Consider the following 24,690-nt stretch of genomic DNA (forward strand, 5'->3'; position numbering starts at 1 on the left):
CTTCTTTCACATGCATGTATTTCAACAAGTGGTACTTCATGAAAAGTTAGCCTGGATAAGAAGTCTATGAAAATGATAGACATTACCAATATTATGTATTGTTTTAATTCCATTGCATTTGCATTGAAAATCTGTGGAAGGATTACTTTTCTGATATTAGCATGAAATGTTTTGAACTGCTGGTTCTATGTAAGCTTCAGTTATTGTGACATCTTTACTGTTCACAGAGGAGGACAGACCCGTAGGAAGCAATTTCAGTTTGCAAGGGGGGGGGGGCACAACCACACAACCTTATCTTTTCAGTTTTGGGGGGGCACTATCAACTACCAAAATTTCCTTGACAAGCAAAAAAAAAAAAAAGTCATCAGACCTTATTACTGAGGGGACACAAACATATAGTAGCTACATTTTCTATAGTATTCTATATATCAGCAAAATTATTTGGGGGGGGGGGGGGGGGCTCAGCTCCCTTTGTCCCCCCCCCCCCTCCTATGGCCATGGAGGATTATGGGTGATTCATTGTAACTGCTAACTGTGTGATGCTGAAGGAGTTGAAACATTGCAATGTAAATATGTGATTATAAACAGAGTAAAACTGAAACATTATTCAAAGTAACATTTTATTGAAATAAGACAGTAAATCACGAACCAACCACAGGAAAATTCCTTGCATTATGAACAATAACAATGGTGTCTTAAAAATTATTCTTAAAAAGTGCATAATTAATCACAGTCAGAATATCACAGTGGTTATAAGGAATGTAAACAAAAGTGCCCTCCTCACATACATGATTGTATTACTTATTTGTAACTTTTATTTTTAATTTCTATCACACAAATTAATATTTTACAAAATCACAGGATCTCTTTTATATAGAAAATCTTTCAAGTCTGTGAAGAACATACTGCCTTAAGAAATTAAATGTGTAACTGTTTAATACATGATAATTTGACATAAAATTAATAGTGATGTACCAGAGCACCTTTGCCAATATTGATTCCATACTATTCATATTTTTAATGCATTGAGAAGGAAATGCATCTATGTACAGATCAATCATGAAAAGAAATGCATCTTCATCAAAATCAAGTTTGTGAACGAGAAATATTTGCATAAGACTTTGGGTACATGACATAATACATTGCAATGGACTAAAATATGTACCATCAATATATATGCAAGAGCTCATAAATACATCATAGTAAGAGTTTAGTCAAAAACCAGTATATTAGACCTTTTTACAAAAGACTAGACAACTCCTTGAGTTATCTTCCCTTTAGGAACACCTCAGTGCCTGTAACGAGTTCTCTATCGCAGTATCAGCTCCAGCCGACAATGAATCCTCAGCCCTCTGTAAAACACAAATATCAAATCTGAGGAACCTTTAAGAATTTTGATGTTCATCAAACTTGCACAGTTTAAAAAATAAATTAATTTAGTTTCATACATTTTATAGGTATAAGCTTAATTAAAAAGCTATATACTTGGTACCTAATAAAGGTATCCTGATCATAGGACTGAACACACAACAAACAAAAATATCATTATAAAAAGTCAGAAATTAGGATTTCTTGGATATGTATTTAAAAGCAAAATTATGATTTAAATGACAATAATTGTAGGCCAAGAAATAATTTTCTTTGATTCTCCTGCAAAACTAGACACAGATTAGAAAGATTATGTCTTCTGAAGCACACAATTGTAATGCCACATCAAGTAAAAGAAAAAGAAAGCATTCAAAATCTCAATCTCTGTTTCCGTTATATACCTATTAATACTAGTAGTTTCCTGCTTAATAATTTGTCACATTTCAAACAAAACACAGTCACTAAAAGCTCCTTTGAACACACCAATAGTTAGATATTATTTGATTTGAATGAATTTTTTAAAATACATGTATATTTTGTTACTTTTAGATAATTTCAATGATCAATATTATTATTGAATAGACTTTATATAGATCTGCCAATACTTAGTCTTAACCTCCACAAGGAGACATGCTACAGTTATTAAATTTTATAAAATTCAGTACATTAATTTAATTGCAGATACATGTATTAACTTATAAAGACCTAGTACTTGAATCAATATACGGTCATCACCACATTTTGTGTGACAACGCATTCAGAGTCTGTTCTATAATAACTGCTGGTTCGGCTGAATCTGACTCTAGATCTTTCTGCAAGAAAACATATATACATACATGGATATTTCATTATGAGTGAGGAATTTTAAAACTTGAATTTTGTTGTTCGAGAATAAAAATCTTAAAAACACAACAGGTCATAATTAAATTCCACAATGCTCAGCTGACTGACATTTCTTTTTCTGAATATCATCTTCACTAGCCAAAACACAGTAGAAATAAACCAAAAAAAAAAAAAAAGATAAAAAAATAACAGAATGCATTTAGTGTTTATTCATCCTTAGAAGACAGGCAGGCAATGGCAGACAGACAAATGGACAATGGATAAAATTTGATCTGAAAAGCTCACATGAGCCTCAAATTGAGCAAAAAAGATGTTAAATTCAGTGCTCCAAGGAAATATGAACAATGCAGTGGATACGGGTATATATGGATGATTATATGCAGACATTTTTAGGCATGTGCTTAATCTAAGCAGTGATATTACAGGATAAATATTTTTAAAAAATTCTTCAGTGGAAGGGAAAATTATGGATTATGATTAAAATTTTCATCAAAGAGAAAAAATGTTTCATGGATGTCAGGCTCATTGTGAGGTTGATATATGATATACAATCTTATACAGTAAAAAACAGATTACAACAAATCTCAGAGGGCAGCCACGACTGCTTCCATGCATCTATAATCTATTATGCCAAGTAAACATAGAAATACTTGAGTTTGTGTACTTTACTATGCATTGCCAATTGTACAAATTATTTTGACTGATATTTTACATAAGTTTAAAGGGTTGGTAAAAAACTGTTGTAATATTATTATAACGATTTTATACTAAGTTAATAAGTAAAGCAGAAATTGAACCATTTTGCTATAAACCATTAAGAACATTATTTAGAGCATATAAAGTCAATTTTCCCTCTTTGGTTACCCTTTGCTTGGATCTTTTTATAGAAAATAACCAAGTCTGGGTTCCCTATAAAATGTGATAGAAAATAATGCAAACCAAGTTCATTATAAGATGTGTTTTACTGTACTCATTTATCGGAAAAGTATTTGTGAAATGTAATGGGTGTGTTTTTAATGATAGTGCTTTAAATAAGAAAATATTATAAGATGAGATCATCTGTTAAGAACTTTACCTCCTGCTCGAGTATGATGAGTTCTGTTAACCTTTTGACCTCCTTTGGATTAGACAACAATAACTTCTCTAATTCTCTGTGTCTCTTGTCTGCTATTCTATTTCTCATCATTGTCTCAACATGCTCCTTAAAGTTCTTTTCAATAAATCTACAAATTAAGATAGAAAAACAAATAATGAGAACAATTTTTTACAAACATATACAATACAATCATCTGTCCATATAGAGGTTCCAGTGTTCCTGGGATTTACAATGTCAGTTTTCTACTCACTCGTCATACTGCTTCTCTATATCCCTGGCTTTCTTGAAAGATTCTCTTATTACATCTCTATATGTTGGTGCATCCAATGTAAACCAGAGTTAAGGCACATGTGTGGAACAAGTTTAACTTTTTTTTTAAACTACTCAAGGACATTCAGCAGGAAAATTCTTACCAAGTTAAAAATTAACAGTCATTTACCAAAATTTTTAAAGTTTTGTTTTTTTTTTTTAAAACAATTAACAACAATCAGTGACACATCATTTTGAGTTGATTCTTTGTTTTTTCCATATTTTTTTAAAGATTTTTTTTCATTTCATTTTTTTTTATTATACCATTAAGAAATATCTCATTTGATTGTTTTTCCTTCATCAAGTTTTATTGACACAAATTGCATGGAAAAAGATATGGAGGTAAGTTTTGTATTTCTGTTCGCTGTACCAGGACGTCTGTGCCAGCATCATACTGTAGTCCCTTCATCCTTAAAAAGTGTACCACCAGGGGGCTCTGTCCATTAATGTTAAAAACAGACTTCACATAGTCTGGACCTCCACAAGCTGGGTGGGACTAGAAGTAAGTAAGGTAAACAAGTTTCCTTGATTAGTTGACAAGATTTAAAAATTCATAAAACATAAAAAATCTTTAGATAATATGCTCACATATGCTTCAGAAAGAATTCAGCAAAAACTTTGCAATATACATGTAACCAAAATGATGATATAAAAAATAAAAGTTGCTATAACATTTAACTTGTTGCGAGACCTATGTCAACTTCACCAACCAAGTCATAGTGTTTACCTCGCACAACTTCCTGCCTGGAACTTTTGTGGGGGCCTTGGTCAGAGCGACAGACACAGTGGATGTTTTGTCCCCTCTGTGTGTGTCCAGCTGTTGAGCGTCCTCTTCATATGTTGTCTCTCTAATTGGAGTCAATGCATCTCGTAATTTCCTAGGATCCACCGCACGTTCCTTCCCCATCTGAGACCCAGATGGAGAGGGCTTTTTTCCATAACCTCCCAGTCTCTGATTTTCTGACACATAGTCAATAATGGCCCCATCATGGGAGGATCCCGGAGACTGGAGGTGCTGTTTAGATGAGATTGAAACAGAGCTCTGTATACTGCCACGTCTGTTCAGGCCTCGTGAGAGTTTTTTCCCTCGGCGACCCCCGAAGCTCTGCATTGAGGACTTTGACATGGATTGGTTTAAAGAAGTGGTGGAGGTGTACTGACTGGCATTACTGGAGAATAGAGAGTCCAGGAAATCAAAATTTAAGGACATGGATGCTGAAAATAAAGAATTATATCAATATAATAATTTTATATTTTCAAAAATGAACACACCAATTTTAAGCTCAATATTTTTTTTTCTCATGCAAATATAGCCAGCAATTTCTTTTCACAGAAAATGTTTAAGAGGAAATAAAAATGCAAATGAAGAAACTCATGGTCACATTGCTCACTGGAGTCTAATTTTACTATTCATTTTTTTAAATTATAAAAAGAATGTAATCTGATTAGTGCAAAGTCTACTTCCTTGGGGCTCTCTATACAAGAGTTGTAAAGTATGAAAACAAATTCATGTACAATAATTAGGGCCCCGCTCTGCAGGCACCCTATAGTGATCAGTCTGTCCGTCCGTCCGTCCTTCTGTGATCTCTTGTCCGGAGCATATCTTCTCTCTCCTTAGCTCAGTCTGGCTCATACTTCACCCACAGAGTGCCTTTGGGTAAAGGGTGTGCAGTGACCTTGAACCATGTTTCTAGGTCTAAGGTGAAGGTCATAGCAGAATTATATGAAAAATCCTTGTCTGAAGCATATCTTCTCTCCCCTTGGTCCAATGTGGCTTATATTTCACTCACTGCCAGTTGTCAATGAATGTGCAGTGACCTTGAACGAAGTTTCTAGGTCAAGGGTCAAGGTAAAAAAAAGCCTCTCTGTTTAAAATCTTTGTTCGGTGCATAATTTCTTTCCCTTAAATCCAGTCAGCCTCAAACTTTACCAATTGACTTAGGGTATGGAGAATTTGTGATTTTCCTTCCATATTTTGATAGAGGATATGCAAAATTTTCATAGAAGATATGCAACATTTGTGATTTTTGTGACGTTTTTTGATAGAGGGTATGGAGCACTCGTGATTTTCATGCCATTTTTTATTATAACAAGGATGACATAGAAGCCCTTTAGACTCAAAACACATCCCTTAATAGTACACAAATATTCCTCTTCAAAATAAGCTCTTTTCAGCTACCTTACATTTTCATGTCCGTTGCTGAAAGCGGGGCCCTTTGAGATGGCCACCATCTCAATGATATCTAGTTTAAAATAATATTACAAGACGTTAGTGAAATACATGTGGACAGTATAAATTACTATATGCAGGGAAATTTTTGCCCCATTTTATTTTGGCCCCTTTTGCCCTCATGGGCGAATTTAAAATGGGGCAAATTAAAAAAAAGACAGCATTACATCCTTGACACATTACTGTGTCTGAGCAAATTTAAAACAGGGCAAAATTGTTTGCACTGTTAAATGACGGAAAATAAAACAGGACGAAAATAATCATGTATACAGTACATTGGACATTAAGAAAACTTGAATGGGATTGACAGTTAAATATTAAGAAATATGTCCTGGCAGATGATAATCTGTTTTTTAAAATAGTTTTCACAAGTTGGTAAAACTGTACATGTAAAAGTAAATTGTTCCATAAATGAACACAGGAATTTTAATTTTCTTTAAATTTCAATTTATTTCCCATGGAAAGGGACTTCACATTTCTTTGAACAAATATGAATATGTTATCAAGTCTATTAATATAAGCAGACATATATTACAATTTGACAAAGTATTTAAAATGAATGTAAATGTAACATTTTCCTGTGTGTGTAACTTTGTAAAGTCTGTTCAGCTGTGGACATTGAAACTATAAATGTTTCATACACACGATTCCTGGAGATCACACGTCAGATATGCCCATCTTCTTTATGACGACAACAACAAAGACAAACAATACACAAATTTGATCAGAAAAGCTCACTTGAACCTATGGCTCAGGTGAGCTTAAAGATAAAAATATAGAGAGACTACACAGAATTCAACATACAAAAAGTGTCAAATTTTACTTTTTATCATTTCCTTATAGAGCAAGCACTTCTTCGAACAACCTTCTGTTGCAAGTTTAGTTAAAACCAAAATCTGACAAAATTGTGTAAAAATTAAAATTTAAGAACGTAAACACTCCAGATGCGTCCAAAACTTCTGCTTTTTGCAAAGATTTATTTGAAAATTATCACATGGTTTTTTTTTTTAAATGTAAGATATGCCTGACGTAAATGTCTGCCTGCACCTGCTTCCTTCCCTACAACATAAATTACGTAACTGGCAGATCAAAGATTTATTTTCTGTATGAAGAAAACACAGCAAAGTTTATTATTTGTGGACATTGATTCCGGCAGTTATTGTTTACTTAATATATCGAAATTATATTTTTTTAGCAGACTTAAAAAACAGTTTGAGACAATTATTATGTTTACATCAATAATATGTTACACTCAAACTTTTCATTAAGGATGGCAATTATATAATTCTTTTGAAAGATTGTTGTGTGTGACTTAGTGGTGATGCTTTAATTATTTCTGGGCTCAGTCTTCAGACATATTGAAAACCAAGTATTTGTACTGAACAATACCAGGCTTCCATTGGGGACTGCCCTGTTACATAACAGCTGTCAAAATAAATGATGGAAAATTGGCAACTAATATTGATGAAAAGCTTTCAATGATTGTAATTGAATTATCAGTGATGAGCCCATGAGAATTATGGATATATAAGATGTGTGAAATGTACATCATAAAATTTGATGAGATACTGCTACTCGATGTACATAATTACAAAAGAGAGAATGGGGCACAGTGGGTATGCAGTTTCTCTGATGACATTGCAATGCCTCATATGTTCCTGATGCACACCATGACACAATGCACTGACTATCAAAATAAAACTAGTCCTAGTCAGTTATACGAATTCAAAAGTTGTATAAATGCACCAATGTACTTACAAATACTTATCAGCATATAGTTTGATAAAATATGTTGAATAGTTTCTTTGAATCTGAACTAAACACTAAGTTTAAACTTTAAGAAAATTGAGGTCAGTATTGAAGAAAGCTATTCAAAGGCATCAACATTTTTTACTTTGACCTTTCCTTTGACCTGAACTTGCATTTCAAAAACTTTCCTCTCAGTTTCAAAGAGACTATCTAAGAGGTTTTTTTTAATCAAACCTTATATGCTGATACATATTTGTAAGAGCTATTCAACTTCATTTACATCTTTCTGACCTTGACCTTTACGTTGACCATGATCTCATTTTTCTTAAATTTGTGTTCAGCTCAGTTTCAAAGAAATTATTCAACATATTTTCTCAAATATCATATACTGATATATGTTGATGAGAGCTATTCGTGTTTTTTTTTTTTTTACCTTGACACTTCCTTTGACTTTACTTCACTTTTCTTAAATTAGAGTTTAGTTCAACATATTTTTATCAAACTTTATTTGAAGAGCTATTCAACTTCAGTAACATTTTCTGACTTTGACCTTTCCTTTGACCTCAACCTCATTTTTCTTAAATTTGTGTTTAGCTAAGTTTCAGAGAAACTATTCTAAATATCATAAGCTTATACTTATGGATGAGAGCTAGTCAATTGTGTCAACATTTCTGACCCGACCTTGGACCTTGTCATCACTTTTCTCAATTTTGTGTTTAGCTCAGTTTTAAAGAAACAAATCAAGATATCTTTATCATATATGCTGATACATGTTGGTGAGTGCTATTGATCTGTATCAATTTTTTTTAATCTTGACCTTCCCTTTGACCTTGACCGCGCTTTTCTCAAATTAGTATTTAGCTTAGTTTCAAAGAAACTACTCAAAATATTTTTATGTATAAGCTTAGTACTGATACAAATTTAGTGATAATTCATCAACATTGTCCAATTTTTTTTTTTACCTTGACTTTCCCAATGACCTTTGACTTCACTATTTATTGTGGCTAAATCTCAGTTTTAAAGGAACTATTTAGGATATTTTCATCAAACTTCATACACTTACACCAATTTTCATGTTCCATTACTAATGAACCCTAGATAGGGCATTCATGTCCTATGTTTTTATTTTTTTTCCCCAAAAAGTAGTCTGACAGAATAGTAAATGGCTATAAATTTGTTTTAACTTTGACTCTGACAGAATAATAAATAGCTAAGAATTTTTGAACTTTGACCTGGAAGTATAAAATTTGTCAGTGATTATTGTTATAAATCAGTGTCTCTACGTAATTACAATTTCTTACGTTTCTTATTCTTCTCTCTATTCATCAGTTCCTCTCTCTGTTTGATATTGGGTGGCTCTAATTTGTTGAAGTTCCACAACAACCAACATCTGGATGCTGGTTTGATACCTGGAAACAAGACAAATATAACTTTTACGGTAAAAAGTGGTCAAGAAAAGTCCATCTTCCCCTTAATCTTGCTCATGAAACAATGTACATTATATGATAGACATAGAATTCACCTGCAATCCAGCTATAGACCAGGGTAACTAAATCTTCCTTGAACTGCTCGTTAAACTGTCTGTAGGAGTCCGGGAAAGAGTGGCAGTAGGCAGCGTAGATCGCCTGGGCAACCAAAGTGGGGTAGTCCTGGATAATATACGGCAAGTATTTAGTACATGTATTCAAGCTTGTTTCACCCCAAAGAGCTGAAACTATGATACATGTATGTGCTTTCAAACTTTCACTATTATAAACTTCATACATTTAAGGAGGAGAAGGACCTTGAGCTGAAAAAATACTTGTCATTCAATTTTTTTCATATTTTGTATATTTCTAATTAAGTATGTCCCACATATCTTAAAGCAGTTATATCATTAGGTTTCTTACCTTATTTTGGAGATATTGATTGACAAATACTATGCCCTACAGTATCTAAGTGGAGTTATACATGTAATTCTCCATGTTTCCGGGCGCATTACTCTGTCCATAATGGGATTTTTTAAGCATACATAAAAAATATCAAAGTGGACATGTATCTTTTAAAATATTTCAGAGTATAACTAGAATTTAAAATTCGAAAAAGCAAGTTTTGTCTATCACACTGCATCTGGATAGGGAAAATTACGCACTTTCTAAGACAACTTAAACAATAAAAAACGTAATTTACAAAAAATTCTATCATTCAATATTTTTTAATTTATGTTGAAATGCAAATCCTTCAAATTATTGATTAACTGTAAAATTTTTCGAATGATGAAGCTGACCTCATTATTTCACAGGACATCGTTAAAGAGGACATAAGCATGACAAAAACGTGTCATGTTACATTTCTCGAGTACGGGAAAAACCAACTATGACGTCACACTACAGCTAAATAAGCGAAATAAGATATACCTACATAAGATTTCCGTCATCAGCCATGCAAAAATAATTTTTGTGTTCCACGTTTCTCAAAATATTTCATCATATACCGATTATGACCTGTTTTTACATAATAATACCGCCCCTCTGTTCACAGTATGATCTTGCTGTACTAACAGATCGTGTATGACGTCACTGACTTGTTGGACGCACAGTTTAGGGAAACAGAGGAGTGGATCAATCTTTTTCATAATTTGTTAATGTTTACAAGAATGTTAAAACTTTTTTATTTTTTATATTAGATGGTAATTAAAGTTAAAAAATTGTCAAAAAATTATACAAGAATTGATGCTTTACACATTTTGCACTTATATAAACGGAGACTATGTGACCATGTGTCCTTCATCCCCTTAAATAAATACTCCATTTATTAAGTTTCAACAAGATATCTTAATAAAAGCAAAAACTGATTAAAACTACCAAAAAGAAAGTTAACTTTGTCATATGAATTTAGTTGATGTAAGTTTTATATTTCATGTATCATATTAAACTCTATTATTTATTTGAAATAGTCCCAAGGTTTAAAGCACTATGTTTCACTATTAATGAATGAAATGATAATAAATAACTAAATTTTTATGTTTATTCTAGGTCATTGACCTTTATATTCATTTTTTATGGTTTTCTTGGTTTTTATTTCCTCTTCCTTTGAAATAAGTCACATATATGATAATCCAAACCACAAATAAATCTAAACACTGTCCCACTGTAATTATTCCAAACAATTTATCATTAGGTGTAATAGCGGCAGCTGACCTTGAAGAAGACATCTCGATACTGGGGATTCCTGACGTATAACATTAGCTTCACATAGTTGTACGCTGCTCTGTTAAACAGCTTGACTTGGGAGTTTTTACTCGACTGAAACTTGTCCAAAAATAGGTACCAGAAAATGTCCTGTAAAAAAGGCAGGAAAATCAAGTCTAATCTAAATTCATTTGAATCCTTGTTGTAATTAGAATATATATCATAGGAATAAGTTTCAATGATATATTTAATATCTGTGATATAAGATGCTGAATATATAATGTACTGTACAGGGTTTATCTTATATGCTAATACTTACAGAGCATACTGCTTGGGACATTTCAGAATAAAACCATTTTTCAAATTCTGGTCTGTAGTCAGGCTGAAATAAAAAAAAGGGGGAAAAACTATGAATACATCTACACCAATTTTCTCAAGCCCTGTATTTCATGAGTGTCTCTTGACCTAAATATACTGAAACGCAAAAGAAACGCAACATCCTATTTTAGGGGGAAATATTATATATAGGATATAATTTTGTATCTAAAAAGTAAGGATATCTTCAACTTTGTAAATATCGGTAATTTAACGGTTGAATGATTTTCATACCAATACCGGAAGTTAAGTTTGAGTCCGCTTAACAGAAATCAAAAATTGCATGTTTAACAAAACATTTGGCAATAACATGGACTTTTAATGGTTTGTATCTGTTCATCATAAGTAATGCAGCAATATTCCGAAAAATAAATTATCCTTTCTTTTCTGTAAGCTATGCCAAGGCTTCCTGAAAATGACTTAAGTACGCATTTTCATTGCTCTAGCTGGAAAATCTCAAAATAAGGGTGATGGAGAGTTGCAGATGCAAATATGCAATACATCACGCCTCAAGAGGCTCTTACGTATCATTAGCATAAATGACAGTCCTTGGACGCTAGGCTAGAGGAAATTCAACCTCGTCATCTTAAAAACAGGCATTTAAAAATGGCAAAGAATGTTTCTTTCGCTCAGATCTCGAGACCGATGAACCTACTGCATCGTAGAAATCAAGCTGCAATTGTTGTGCATGGCAGTCTTGCACGCTGTTATTGAATGGCCGGGGTGGGGGGTGTTTTAACAGTCATGAGTTACTTTCTAAAGTTAAAAGATAATCATTTAACATTTTTATCAAATCTCTGATGTTTTTAAATCGAGTTCAACATTACTGAATTCATGTTTGAAAATCATTAGATAAAAAATTCAAATATTTGTAGATCACTGCTTGTTGCGTTTCTTTTGTGTTTCAGTATAAAATTACATGCAGTGTTTCCCTTTATTTCAGAGTATAGGGTTAGAGATCAATTGTAACAGGCTTTGGGTTGAGGTTTTACAAATCTCTGTGGACTTTACAACAATTAAATTAAATTTTTGTTTAATTCAAAGTGGCATTTTTATCAAATGAAGCGGTCAATTTGGCTGGTAGCCGGTTCTTAGGGAAAACACTGATATATGACATCAAGGTCTTATCAAATTCCGAAGGATTTTTTTAAAAAATGCTGTCCCCTAAAACATCCTAAGGCAAGTAGAATTAGAGCTTGAAGTTTACCTTTTTATGGAGCTGCATGTGAGCTGCAACTGCTTTTTCTAACATTTCCACCAAGGGGATTTCGTCAGGGAGGGCTGTTAGCTCCGTGGAATCATACCCAGGATACTGGTGGAGCTAGAGTTATATGTCATCACATAAACATATTGTAAACTTATAAGTATTCAATCTAATTAAAATTAGACGTTCCAAATCCGCTACTGCTTCGAAGTGGAAGCGGATTCGGAACATCTAATTTTAATTAGATTGATAAGTATTAAGGATCAAAAATGCTGTTTATCAATGACATATGAGGTATTCTTGGAACACTGTTTTTATTGTAAATTTTGATGTTGCATCTTCCACCTTAGATGTATTAATGGTGTATATGAATAATTGATCTGCATACCTCAACAAACTTTGGTTTTCCTGATTCTTTCTTAATCTGAAATGTAAAAAAAAAATTAACATTTATCCAAAAAGAAATTCAGCTAAAGTTTTGTAATATATGTTTTAGACTACTTAAGGAGCAGACTGCAATCTTTCTGAGGTGTTGTTGACCCATGGAATGTAATGCTTAACCACATCATCTAGTTTTTATTGAAAAAAAATTATCCTAAAAACATTTTCTTTCATATATGTGTGTGTCAACCAACAATATATTCTATTGGGATGGTTGTAAAACTTTGCTTTGTTCTTCCAGAAAATAATCTGTAAAAGAATTTCTCCATTCATTCCTGTGAAAAGTTTAGGATCCTTATTATGACCCTATCCTGGCCCTTGTGGTCTATATTTGAAATAATTCAAGTTGACCTTTATCTTACCACAAATTATGCCTGTTAATTATATTTTAAATATGTAGCCCACTTTATACCTGACAGCTGTAGCTATTAATTACATCAGAAACATTAATTCAAGCAAGAACTGTCTGTGTAATGGCAAAATAAAGATTAAAAACCTTAAGAAAAAACAAAAACAAAACTTAAAATTAAAAAATAAGTTTTTTTAGTTTACAATAAAAAATATAATATTTATAAATAATAAATATATAACAAGTACCATATGTGTCCAAATTTATTTCAAATTGAATAAGTTACTAACCAACTACTTCTGACGCTGTACTGTACTAATTATTTGAGGAGTCATTTACCACTTTTATGACACTATGTACTAATTAAATGAGGAGTCAATTACCACTATTATTACACTGTGTACTAATTGAATGAGGAGTCATTTACCAATTTTATGACACTGTGTACTAATTGAATGAGGAGTCATTTACCACTTTTATGACATTGTGTACTAATTAAATGAGGAGTCATTTACCACTTTTATGACACTGTGTACTAATTAAATGAGGAGTCATTTACCACTCTTATGACACTGTGTACTAATTAAATGAGGAGTCATTTACCACTCTTATGACACTATGTACTAATTAAATGAGGAGTCAATTACCACTTTTATGACACTGTGTACTAATTGAATGAGGAGTCATTTACCACTTTTATGACACTATGTACTACTTAAATGAGGAGTCAATTACCACTATTATTACACTGTGTACTAATTGAATGAGGAGTCATTTACCACTTTTATGACACTGTGTACTAATTAAATGAGGAGTCATTTACCACTTTTATGACACTGTGTACTCATTGAATGAGGAGTCATTTACCACTTTTATGACACCATGTACTAATTAAATGAGGAGCAATTACCACTATTATTACACTGTGTACTAATGGAATGAGGAGTCATTTACCACTTTTATGACACTGTGTACTAATTAAATGAGGAGTCATTTACCACTTTTATGACACTGTGTACTAATTATAGGAGGAGTCAATTACCACTATTTATGACACTGTGTACTAATTAAATGTGATCTTACTGTAGTTTTGCTAGGCTGCATGCTGACTTTAGAGATATTTTTAACCCTCTCACTTCTCCCAGGTAGGAAAGCTGCATAATAAAACAACATATCAGATTTAAATAATTTCACCTGTAAATTTACAAATTTTATCCATTTTCAACATTTATCTTTCAAATATCATAGACATAAAAATTCACTCAAAATCTTGATAGTTTGTTAAGTAATACAAACTGATGACCTAAAATCACAAGACCTTAATTTATATACGTGAATGTGTGATTTAAATTCTTACTCTGCTTCATTGTAAAGTACCCTGCAAATTTGTTTATTTCTTTGGTTTCTCTCTCTGAAATAAATGTAATAATAATAATAATAATTCAATCATAGTTTAATATACATGCCATATTTTTCAAATTTTCATTTCCTGCATGCTTGAGCAAATATTAAATTGTACAAATGAAGACCTCTTCTTTCATATCTGTCTCTTCCTCTGGCACTAGCCACCGACATTGTATCGTCAGTGTCTTCATAGTTGGAGGCTCGACTTTCTACAACCAATGCTGTGTACTTCTGTAGTTTTCTGTCTAGTTTACTGATTTTCTTATTAACTTCATCAATGGATCCAATGAAAAAAGCTGATAATTCAAGTTAAGAAAACGATAAAAACTACTCTTTATTCTTGGAAAGAAATAAAATATTCTACCAAATGTATACATATATATTTCCCTGCTCTATAAATCTGTCAAAAAGCATAAAATGCTTCAAGTTAGTTCATATACGTATGTATGAGATATGAGCAAAGTAAAGTATAATACCGGTATATTATGTTTTATAATTATCTTCATAGAGAATTATCTTCATAGATGGCACTCTATTTTACAAGACATTTTTTGTCATTTAGTTTGTAAAAATGACAAACTCAGAAGGAATTAACAATAATTAACATTATAACTTAGTCAATTTATTACTAGTACATCCAAAAGAGGCAGGAAGGAAATTACTTTATACATTATTACTTTAAATGCATCATCATAAATATTCAAATCACCAAAAACCTTAAAATTCAAGGTTTTGGGTCATTTTTAAGATTTATTTCATACTATATATTTATTTCAGGGTCAGAATTCGGAAACTAAAAGAGGAATTAGAAATAGCCAATGAAAACAAAGATATCAGATGAGCAAGAATGATTAATTTGTGTAGCTTAATGCCAGCCACCATAGCCACCTCATTTCAGGTGTCCTACAACATTGAATATTTATCACTACTGCATACATTGCTGTCAACTCCTATATATCAACACGTGGTTTTAGATGATATCACCAATGTCCTAAACTTAAATGTACTTGGTCAATTTTAGGCCATTATTTTTTTTTTTATTCTATACATTTACGATAATTCAAAGTAGTAATCTTTGATTGCAAAGTATGTAGAGGAAATCTCTCAGGACATAAATAATAAAATTAATCTAGAGATGTAATACAGAAAAAAAAACACAAGAAGACCTAGATTTAGTTGGATGCTCAGTGGATGATTAAAAATAAACTTAGTACAAGTCTCCAATAAACACAATGTAATATGCTTTATGGCATGTCTACAAGATTACAGAAATGTCAAAAGTTAGAAGATAACTTTTAAATGGTAGGCAAATATTTAAATTTGTGAAACAGACTAAGTGATTGGGTGTTTACAATTAGATACATGTAATATACTTTATCATGGGATGTACATGTAGAGTTCATGTAAAAGAGAAATTGTAAGAAAACTTGCTGTGTTATAGGAGAGTGAGCTATTTTATGTTACCAAATGTATTTCTTAAGTTTTTAAATATTGTATTTCCACACTTTACACATTTAACTTACTGCCACACTGTCTGGTGTAATGTTAAAAATCAAAACTATTTAGAAAAAAAAAGTTCAAACTGCAGAAGAGGGCACTATATATATCAATACTTAAAAAAAATCAAGACATTTTAACTCCTACTAGCTTTTTATTTTCTATTTTAAACTGGATGCCAATAAAGGATTATTGTATGTTTAGAAAGGTTAATCTTTCTGTTTTAGGTTTCATAAACAATCAAATGTCAAAAATTAAACTAAATGTGTTTCAATTAACAAGAGATGTCAGTTGTCACCAAACCTGCTAGATTAAATGCATGATAGTATGTCAGACTTAGTAGACAACAAACCAAAACAAAAAATTGCTAACATCTGTAACTACTGTGAGCTGCTTATCTGCATTTTTTAAAACAACTATTACAAAATGTTCAAAAGGCTAGTGTCAGCTGATATTTTTAAATCAGTGTAGCTAATGGAATACTTTGACAGTATCAATACATAACAATCTTTTATTTTTATTATTTCTGCATGTGCCAAAGTCTTGAATGCTAAGTGACAGTATAACTGTTAATATATTTATATGTCATGCTTGATTTTTTAAAATCAATGTGTGTTTATACTTAGCATGCTTAGATACCAATCTTTAATATGCTAATAATATGTTTGTAAAAATGTTTTAATGCAGGACCACAGTATTAAAAATAACTGTTTGCTAATTGTGCAATCCTGATAAAAACTATTATCATTATTACATAATTTTGTCCATGCAATGACAAAAACAGTGAATACACTTTCAGTCTAACAGATAGTTAATAGAAAGAGAAAATAACAGGTCCTGTCTATACTGAGTTATTTTAAACTCCTCAAAGCAACTCTACTCTGGAACTTTTTTTTAAATTCCATACTAAGATAAGTTTGCAAAGAAGATAGGGAAACACTTAACTTACTCATGGTGACAAACCTTCATGTTTTTCCGTTTTATTAAAACTTAAGTTTAGTACTAGCTAGTAAGATGCTTAACAAGATACTGGTAGCTAGTAAGATGCTTAACAGTGCTTATGTATTTTTACTACTGTTTTAACTACTATTTAATTTGAACAAGAGGCCCATAGGCCACATCACTCACCTGAGGACATTCAGGCTAGGAAAAAAAAATTTGGAAATCAGTTCAGTATATTGATAAGTGATCCCCATACAACATCCCCCTTCTGGCAGGGGAGGGTGCATAATTTGAACAAACTTAAATCTACACTAACTGAAGATGCTTCCATATATTTATATGACTAATCATAGCGAGCACAGCAAGCGGCACGAAGCGCTGCTCGTCACTGCGAGCTCTAACGACAACGCCTGGGCGAAGAGAAAATTCGGACTACTGCACATTCATTCAATAGAATTTAATTCTGGACCCACAATGCATCGCTTGTTTAAGCTACGTTCTCGCGAGAATAACAACAACAGTTTAACTCACAAAAAATAAACTCGCCTTGATTTAATGGATATATTGCAGATAAATAGTAAATAAAACGTTCTACATTAAAGTCAACAATGTTCAGGCTTCAGTTTGGTATTGCAACTTATACGACGTCATGTGACGTCAGAGTCTAGATGCAACAAATATCAAGTGCAGTTTGACGAATGAGCCCGATCTAAATTAAACCCGAATAAATGTCTGCGCTCGCCCTAACGGTCGCACCATCAACATATTAGCTTTAAAAGATTTTTACAGATTTTCCCTATGTATTCCTGTCTAAAAGTTTAAGATCTCCTATTGTGACCCCACCCTACCCCTGGGAGTCATAATACAGTCAAACTTTGTTATCTTGAACTCGATGGGGCCAAGAAAAACTTCGAGATATCCAAGGATTCGAGATATCCTGGGTAAAATACTTAAAGAATAAGCAGTTGAGACATAAATGTCACTTTGACATATCCATGGTATTCAAGATATCCATGTTCGAAATACCGAAGTTTCACTGTATTCACAAGCTTGAATCTACAGTAAATGAGGATGCTTCCATATCAAAATGACTAATCATGGCTTTGCTGCTCTTGAGGAGATTTTTCTTATATATATTCCTATGTAAAACTTTGATCATCCATTGTAGCCCCCCTACCCCTGGGGGTCATGATTGAACAAACTTGAATATACACTACATGAGGATGCTTTCAATTTATAAATATGACTAATCATGGCTTTCCTGTTCTTGAGGAGGAGATTTTTCCTACATCTTCCTTTGTATAACTTTGATCCCCTGTTGTGGTCCAACCCTACCCCAGAGGTCATGATTTGAACTAACTTGAATCAACACTAGTAACTAGTAAGTAGTAAACTTCACAATTAGTATAAATTTAGTGTTATGTGCAATGGAGCATAGCTAATCCCTATCGGTTGTCTAAACGGGGTAAAATTCAAGATAATCAAGCCATGATGTGTTTACAAGCAGTAATTGGGTTTTTACATAGGATCCAAGTTTCCTGGGTGTGAAAAATTAAATACCATGTGTACATAGGTATATTTTGGTCCATGAAAGAAGCATTGAATATGATAGATCCAAAGTCAAATTGTGTACATTTCATTAGTTTTGAATACAGGGACACCAGATGTGGACTGGAAGTTGTGACAAGTGATTCGATATTCGGAGTCTAAGGACTTATATTTGCATCAGAAGAAAAAACATAAACGTTCTGTTACTATTAAACAATAAAATAAAAAAACAATTATCAATACATATCTTAAAAAAATTAAATGTGTATCAAAAAATATTTACATTTTCCAATGTCTTTCTCTGTGATAAAACTACAAATAAGGTAATGGCTTTATAACCCCATAAAGCGATTTGCTCAGCATGTGACAGAACTGCATGTTTTTTCACTTCATGTTGCTTAGTAATACACCTGGCGGGGATGCTGAGATTTCTTATTATTGAATTTTTTTATTGAATCAAGAATCAGGTAAAAATGTAAATATAAGGAACAACTGTCTGGTTTTTGGTTTTAAGATGATGGTCAATCAATTTGCTCGTGTGACAGTTATTCCTTAAATAAAATAAAACAAAATAAATAAAGATTTAATAACAGAACTCTTTTGCATTCAAGTGCCTAATTGCATTCCCCCATTATAATGCCACCCTTGTTATAATGCCAAAATTGTCAAGGTACAAATGTTGGTGGTAAAATGGGGAAGCACTGTACATTAATTTCATATTTACAAATTAATTAGAAGTGTCAATACAATTCCTATAAACTGGAACATGTTTTACATAAAATATATTTAATTTGTTTATTAGGATTGAAGTGCAATAAGAAGTAAATATTCTTATAACATTCAAAGCACTTAAAAGTTGAACAAGAGGCCCAAGGGTCAAAATGCTCACCTGAGTCACAATAACCTTACTGTTCTTCATCAGATTTTTTTCCCTTTATATTCCTTTTTAAAACTTTTATCAGTATCATGGCCCCACCCTACCCTTGGGGTCTTGATTTGAACAAACTTGAATCTACAAAACCTGAGGATGCTTCCATATAAAAATGACTTATTATGCCTTTGCTGTTCTTGAGACCATTTTTTTAAAGATTTGTTCCTGCCTGTTTACATTCCTATGAAAAACTCTAATAACCCAGTGGTCCCACCTACCTTGGGGGCCTTGAGAATCACACTATGTAATTTAGCTTTAACATAAATTACAACTTTCCTGGCCTCGTGGTTCTTGAGAATCTCTCCTTGAAATAGGGTGTTGTACAAACATGAACCCCCTTCACCCAAGGATGCTTTGTGGCAATTTTGGTTCAAATGGTCCAGTGTTTGTGGAGAAGTTGAAATTGTAAAAAGTTTACAAAAATCGTAAAAGTTAAGTTCTAGCCATCATTATTTACCCTTCTTTTTTTATCAAGTTCCAACACATTAAACCATAAAAACTAGAGATGGCAATTTGTAACCGGTTAACCGATTACTCGGTCGGAACGATGGCAATCAATTAGAAAATCTGTAATCGGTTAATCGGAAAAAATAAAATATTTGTTAAATTGAACACATTTTTTAAAAAAAATTAAAAAAAAGAAACCTCTGCACAAAGGATGATCATTTAGGATTTAAAGGATCTAATTTGGATGTTTATGAATCTCCAGATTGAGACCGTTGCGTAATTAGTCAGTTTATGTAGTGTTAATTACTGTGAAAATATCATGTCATTATCCCGACTGTCCTGTAATTCTTTAATGATAATAATTGAGTCATTGAACACTGTGAATTGTTTTGTTTGTCGTTTTCAGTTTTCAATCCAATTTACATATAGATATTAAACAAACATTGTAAATTAAGGGCTATAGAGTTCACATGTAGTTTTTATTATCATGGTGAAAATGCAGAAAGAACCTTTGTGACATCTGCTCTGGAAAATTATAGTTTCTTCGACTTTTTTCATGGTTTTCTCAATTTTTTCTTGTCTACCGAAATTTAAATAAGAAATATGTGCCCCTATTTTTCTGATCCAGAATCAAGATAATGGAATGTTTTAACTTCTATCGTCTTTTTTGGGTCAATTTGTGTACATACGGACAGAGTTACTTGAAAAACAATTGTCAAGAAAACGTGCATTTTGATCAATTAACCGGTTAATTGGTCAGAACGTCTTGCGGTTAACCGATTAGCAATTCTGTAATCGATTGCCATCCCTAATAAAAACGTAAGTCAAACTATTCTGAATAGCTTAATAAAGCTATATAGCTAAATCAAGCTATATTGCTAAAGATAATCCTTTCTTTACTAGACATATCTTTTTTCAAAACATGACTTGAACTTACAGAAAGTTTGCCCCTTCAACAGGTCCGGCACAATCTCTTGATTTAGCTATATAGCTTGATTAAGCTATTTAGCTTTATTAAGCTATCCAGAATAGCTTGATTTAGCTATTTTATCACACTTTTTTCTTAAATGTGTTTTTTTTCTCAGCATGCACAAAAAGTCGCACCTTGGTGCAGTGATAATATTCAACCTTGAACTCTTCTGAAAATAATTCATGTAAAAATCATTCATCAAATTGTGTTTCCTTAAGAGACTTTGTACTCCAAGTTCTAAAAGTTTTGGGGCTATATAAAGCATTTGATACAGTTACTTCTTCAATGAAATTATAAAGGAGGCCAATTATGGTCAACAAGTTAATTGATTGGTAATAATTCAGTACAATGAGAAGGGTGTCCAGTCACTTCGTACACAAACCGAGTCGTACACAAACCAACTCGTATACAAAAAGTCAACTCGTACACAAAAACCAGAAGTCAAGTCGTACACAACATTTATATACAATCGTTATGATTTAATTTTATACAAATAATGTTTGATAACACGAATTGTTACTTTTCTTTAAGTTTTTTAAGTTTTTTTCCCTAAATATTTAAATAATTCAACTTCCCTGATAGGATAGGAACATCAAAGACATCCAAGAAGTATTGTTAAACCAACACCCGCGCGGTGGTTTCTTGGATCTGCAACAAACGCTAATTACGAGATGCTCATAATTCGGTATCCTTAAATTATGAGATACTATATGTATCGAAAACGTCTGTTTTCATTAATAAACCACAACAAAGAATGAAAGATGAGAAACGGCCTCAAGACGGCACAAGAGAATAACAATGGGAAAATTATGTTATATGAAGGAACCAAAATGACCATAATATTGCCCCCCCCCCCCCCCAATAATTTTCTCGATTTAAATACATAGCTATTTTATGATTGTGTCACCTAAATCATGTAAATATTAACTTCTGATAACTTTTGTATGCTCTATAAGGAATTTTTCCTTGATGGTGTCCACCATAAACTGCACATTTCTGAAATTTCTTCCAACGGGTCTGTTCATTGGATACAAAGATAAAACCAGTCTTTTTGAAAGAAAAAGTTGCAACATATAAAAATCTAAACATCAATTGGTGAACAATTTTGAAAGTTAAGAAATGTCTTATTTAAAAAAATGAACGTAGCTAACATCTTTGCATTTAAGGACAAATGATACAAACAAAAAATGGATATCTGGATAGGTGTATATTTTTGGATCTATTTTGATTGCAAATGATGCAAATAATAAATTTCTAAATTATTAAGAAATTGTAAACTTTCTATGGTGTTCAAAATTCTACCTGCCTTCAACCATCCTTATTAATCTATACAATTTTTGTCACTTTAAATCTTATTAATGTGAAATTTCGAATGAAAAATTAAAAACTATGCGGTTAAATTTATTCATTTTACTGATATAAACATGGTTGTAGTTGTTATTTTCAAGATATTCAATAAATGTTTGTATCATCTGTCCTTAAGCAAAATAATATTCAACATCTATCCTTCACTTCGATAATTTTTGAACTATGTTATAGTTACATTATAGATATTAACTGGTTATTGGTAAATACACTCACAATTTTTAATTCACGAGGGATGGAAATCAAACATCTGCAAGTTATGAATATGTGTAGATTTATAAAAATTCTAAAGGTAGAGAGTCTTAGTATGTATTGAAAATAAACATCCATTAGTTAATCTGATAAAGATAATCGACAAGTGTTGACCTGATCAGCTTCATTCCTGCTGTTGTGCTGGACATAAATGATATGCATTCGAGAATGGCCAAATGTTATGTAACCTGTAATGTATAATGTGATAATAAATAGGTCCAGTACTCTGGCTTGTTTGGGTGTTTAGCATGATTGTTTTCTGTACTCCTCATGCTCTCCAACTGAGTATGAAGTTTCCAAGATCAAGTTATCACAAGAATTAATTCTATTGAACAACTTGACCAACAAGCCTTGGCTAAATCTAATACTGTCTGACGCCATGACGTCAGACAATAAAAAAGTATAATAAATAAGTAGTACTATAGAGAGATAGAGAGTATATATAATGACATCATGTGTCAATATTCATATAACAAAATTATGTACGACCAGAGACATATCTCTTATATGTCTCTGGTACGACATACATTCCGGAAAATCTTGTCAACGAATCAATCTGCGCATCGCATCGCGCATATGGTATAGGCATAAACTAGTTAAAAATGTACAGAAAACACATTTGTGTATGAGTTGACTTCTCAATTTTTTTGGAAACTATGGCAAATATTACCTTAAATCACATAGGAAAACGTATGTATGAGTTGTGTACGAGTTGACTTCTGGTTTGTATACGAGTTGACTTTTTTTGTGTACGAGTTGACTTTTTGTATACGATTTGGTTTGTGTACAACTCGGTTTGTGTACGAAGTGACTGTAAATTATGAGAAGCAATCATACTTATCCATGCCTCAACGTACACAAGGTAGTGTACAGTTACTCAAACAATGGAAATTCATCTTTTGCTTAAAAGTTTTCAAATGCTGCAATGTTAAAACTATCTTTGATTCCGGTTGTTGTTTTGATAGCCCACAGTACATATATGAAAAGTCAAATACTAGCGACTTTTTATCTATTTCTTACCAAAAAAAAAACCAACATTTTTTTGAAAAACTGCACATATAAAGCTTTATCAAGCTATTTTGAATAGCTTAATAAAGTATATAGCTTTTTCAAGCTATACAGCTAAATCAAGAGATTGTGCTGGACCTGTTCAATATGAACAGATGAATATAGCATGCATAGCAACGGTTTGCAAACATAATATATAAAAAAAATTAGCATGTATTTTGTATATACAAAAGGATACGTGAACGATTTCTCTGTTTGTTTTCCAAAAACTTTTTCTTATTGTCAAGAACTTCTTGTTTTAAGTCATAGTTTTCTTCACATAAATCCATAGGCGAGCCTACCCGATTTATGCTCGCCATCTTGGATGCCAGACGTCTTGGTGTCGTAAACGTTTTAACAGGGTTGCTTTTTATAGTCAATTCGTTCCAAAATCATTTCACCTTTAGGATAAATGTTTTCAGAGAGGCAAAACCAAGGAAATTTACAGATAAAAGTCGCAGTGGAACCATGCTCAGATGAATAATTCTTGAATATACAAATAATATGTATATATTTGTTTCGATATGTATCGAATTTCAAACCGAATGTTTTTAAAGAAGCATGCATGGGCACTTGCACACTCTGCAACATAATGCCTGTCTCTATCATACGAAAGATGTCTGTATTACAGTATATTGCGCATATCAGACAGGCAAGGCCAGTCTAACTCTGCAACAACCACAGCATTCGGCAGACATGCAGACAAGACAGGACAAAGTTACATTGTGATTTGTTTAAAAAAACTAGATTAAAAAAAGACCTTTAGAATTTTTTTGTTATGCCCCCGTAATCGAATATTTTATATAATTTTTGGTCTGCCCGTCTGTCTGTTTGTCCTTCAGAAATTTAACCTTACCCATTTATTTTGAGCGGTTCACTGTTGGTGATAGAGCTTTCATATTTATCAATCAGAGTTTGATCTACTTTTGATTTAACCTTGGCCACAACTTTTGAATGGTTTGATTGCTAGTCATATTTCACGTGTATTACTTGTGACAGGACCTTTCTTTGGGCATCAACATTTTTATCTCATGACCTTGACCTTGGAGTTGACATATTTTGAAAACATTAACCTTGTGTATAATTTTTGAACAGTTGGTGCTAGGGCTTTCATATTTCACTCATGTATTCCTTGTGACAAGACCATTCCTGG

The 24,690-nt window shown here is 32.3% G+C and overlaps 1 protein-coding gene across 1 annotated transcript; it reads right to left on the reverse strand.

Moving 5' to 3' along the window:
* Positions 1 to 605: 605 nt before the first annotated feature.
* On the reverse strand, positions 606 to 23,882 carry LOC133176739 (protein FAM227A-like). Its single transcript, XM_061311812.1, has 16 exons — positions 23,737 to 23,882; positions 14,664 to 14,834; positions 14,492 to 14,545; positions 14,218 to 14,288; positions 12,733 to 12,768; positions 12,348 to 12,461; positions 11,085 to 11,147; positions 10,775 to 10,915; positions 9,118 to 9,244; positions 8,897 to 9,004; positions 4,344 to 4,831; positions 3,955 to 4,112; positions 3,558 to 3,635; positions 3,287 to 3,434; positions 2,148 to 2,180; positions 606 to 1,352 (listed from the first exon to the last, which is right to left on the reverse strand). Exons 1-16 carry the CDS (start codon positions 23,855 to 23,857, stop codon positions 1,278 to 1,280), a joined length of 1,986 nt encoding a protein of 661 aa, XP_061167796.1. The 5' UTR covers positions 23,858 to 23,882; the 3' UTR covers positions 606 to 1,277.
* Positions 23,883 to 24,690: the final 808 nt, after the last annotated feature.

Source organism: Saccostrea echinata, unplaced genomic scaffold (genome assembly GCF_033153115.1).
Source record: "Saccostrea echinata isolate AGI-Se365-2 ecotype Australia unplaced genomic scaffold, CSIRO_AGI_Sech_v1 ptg000081l, whole genome shotgun sequence".
NCBI classification, from domain to species: domain Eukaryota; kingdom Metazoa; phylum Mollusca; class Bivalvia; order Ostreida; family Ostreidae; genus Saccostrea; species Saccostrea echinata.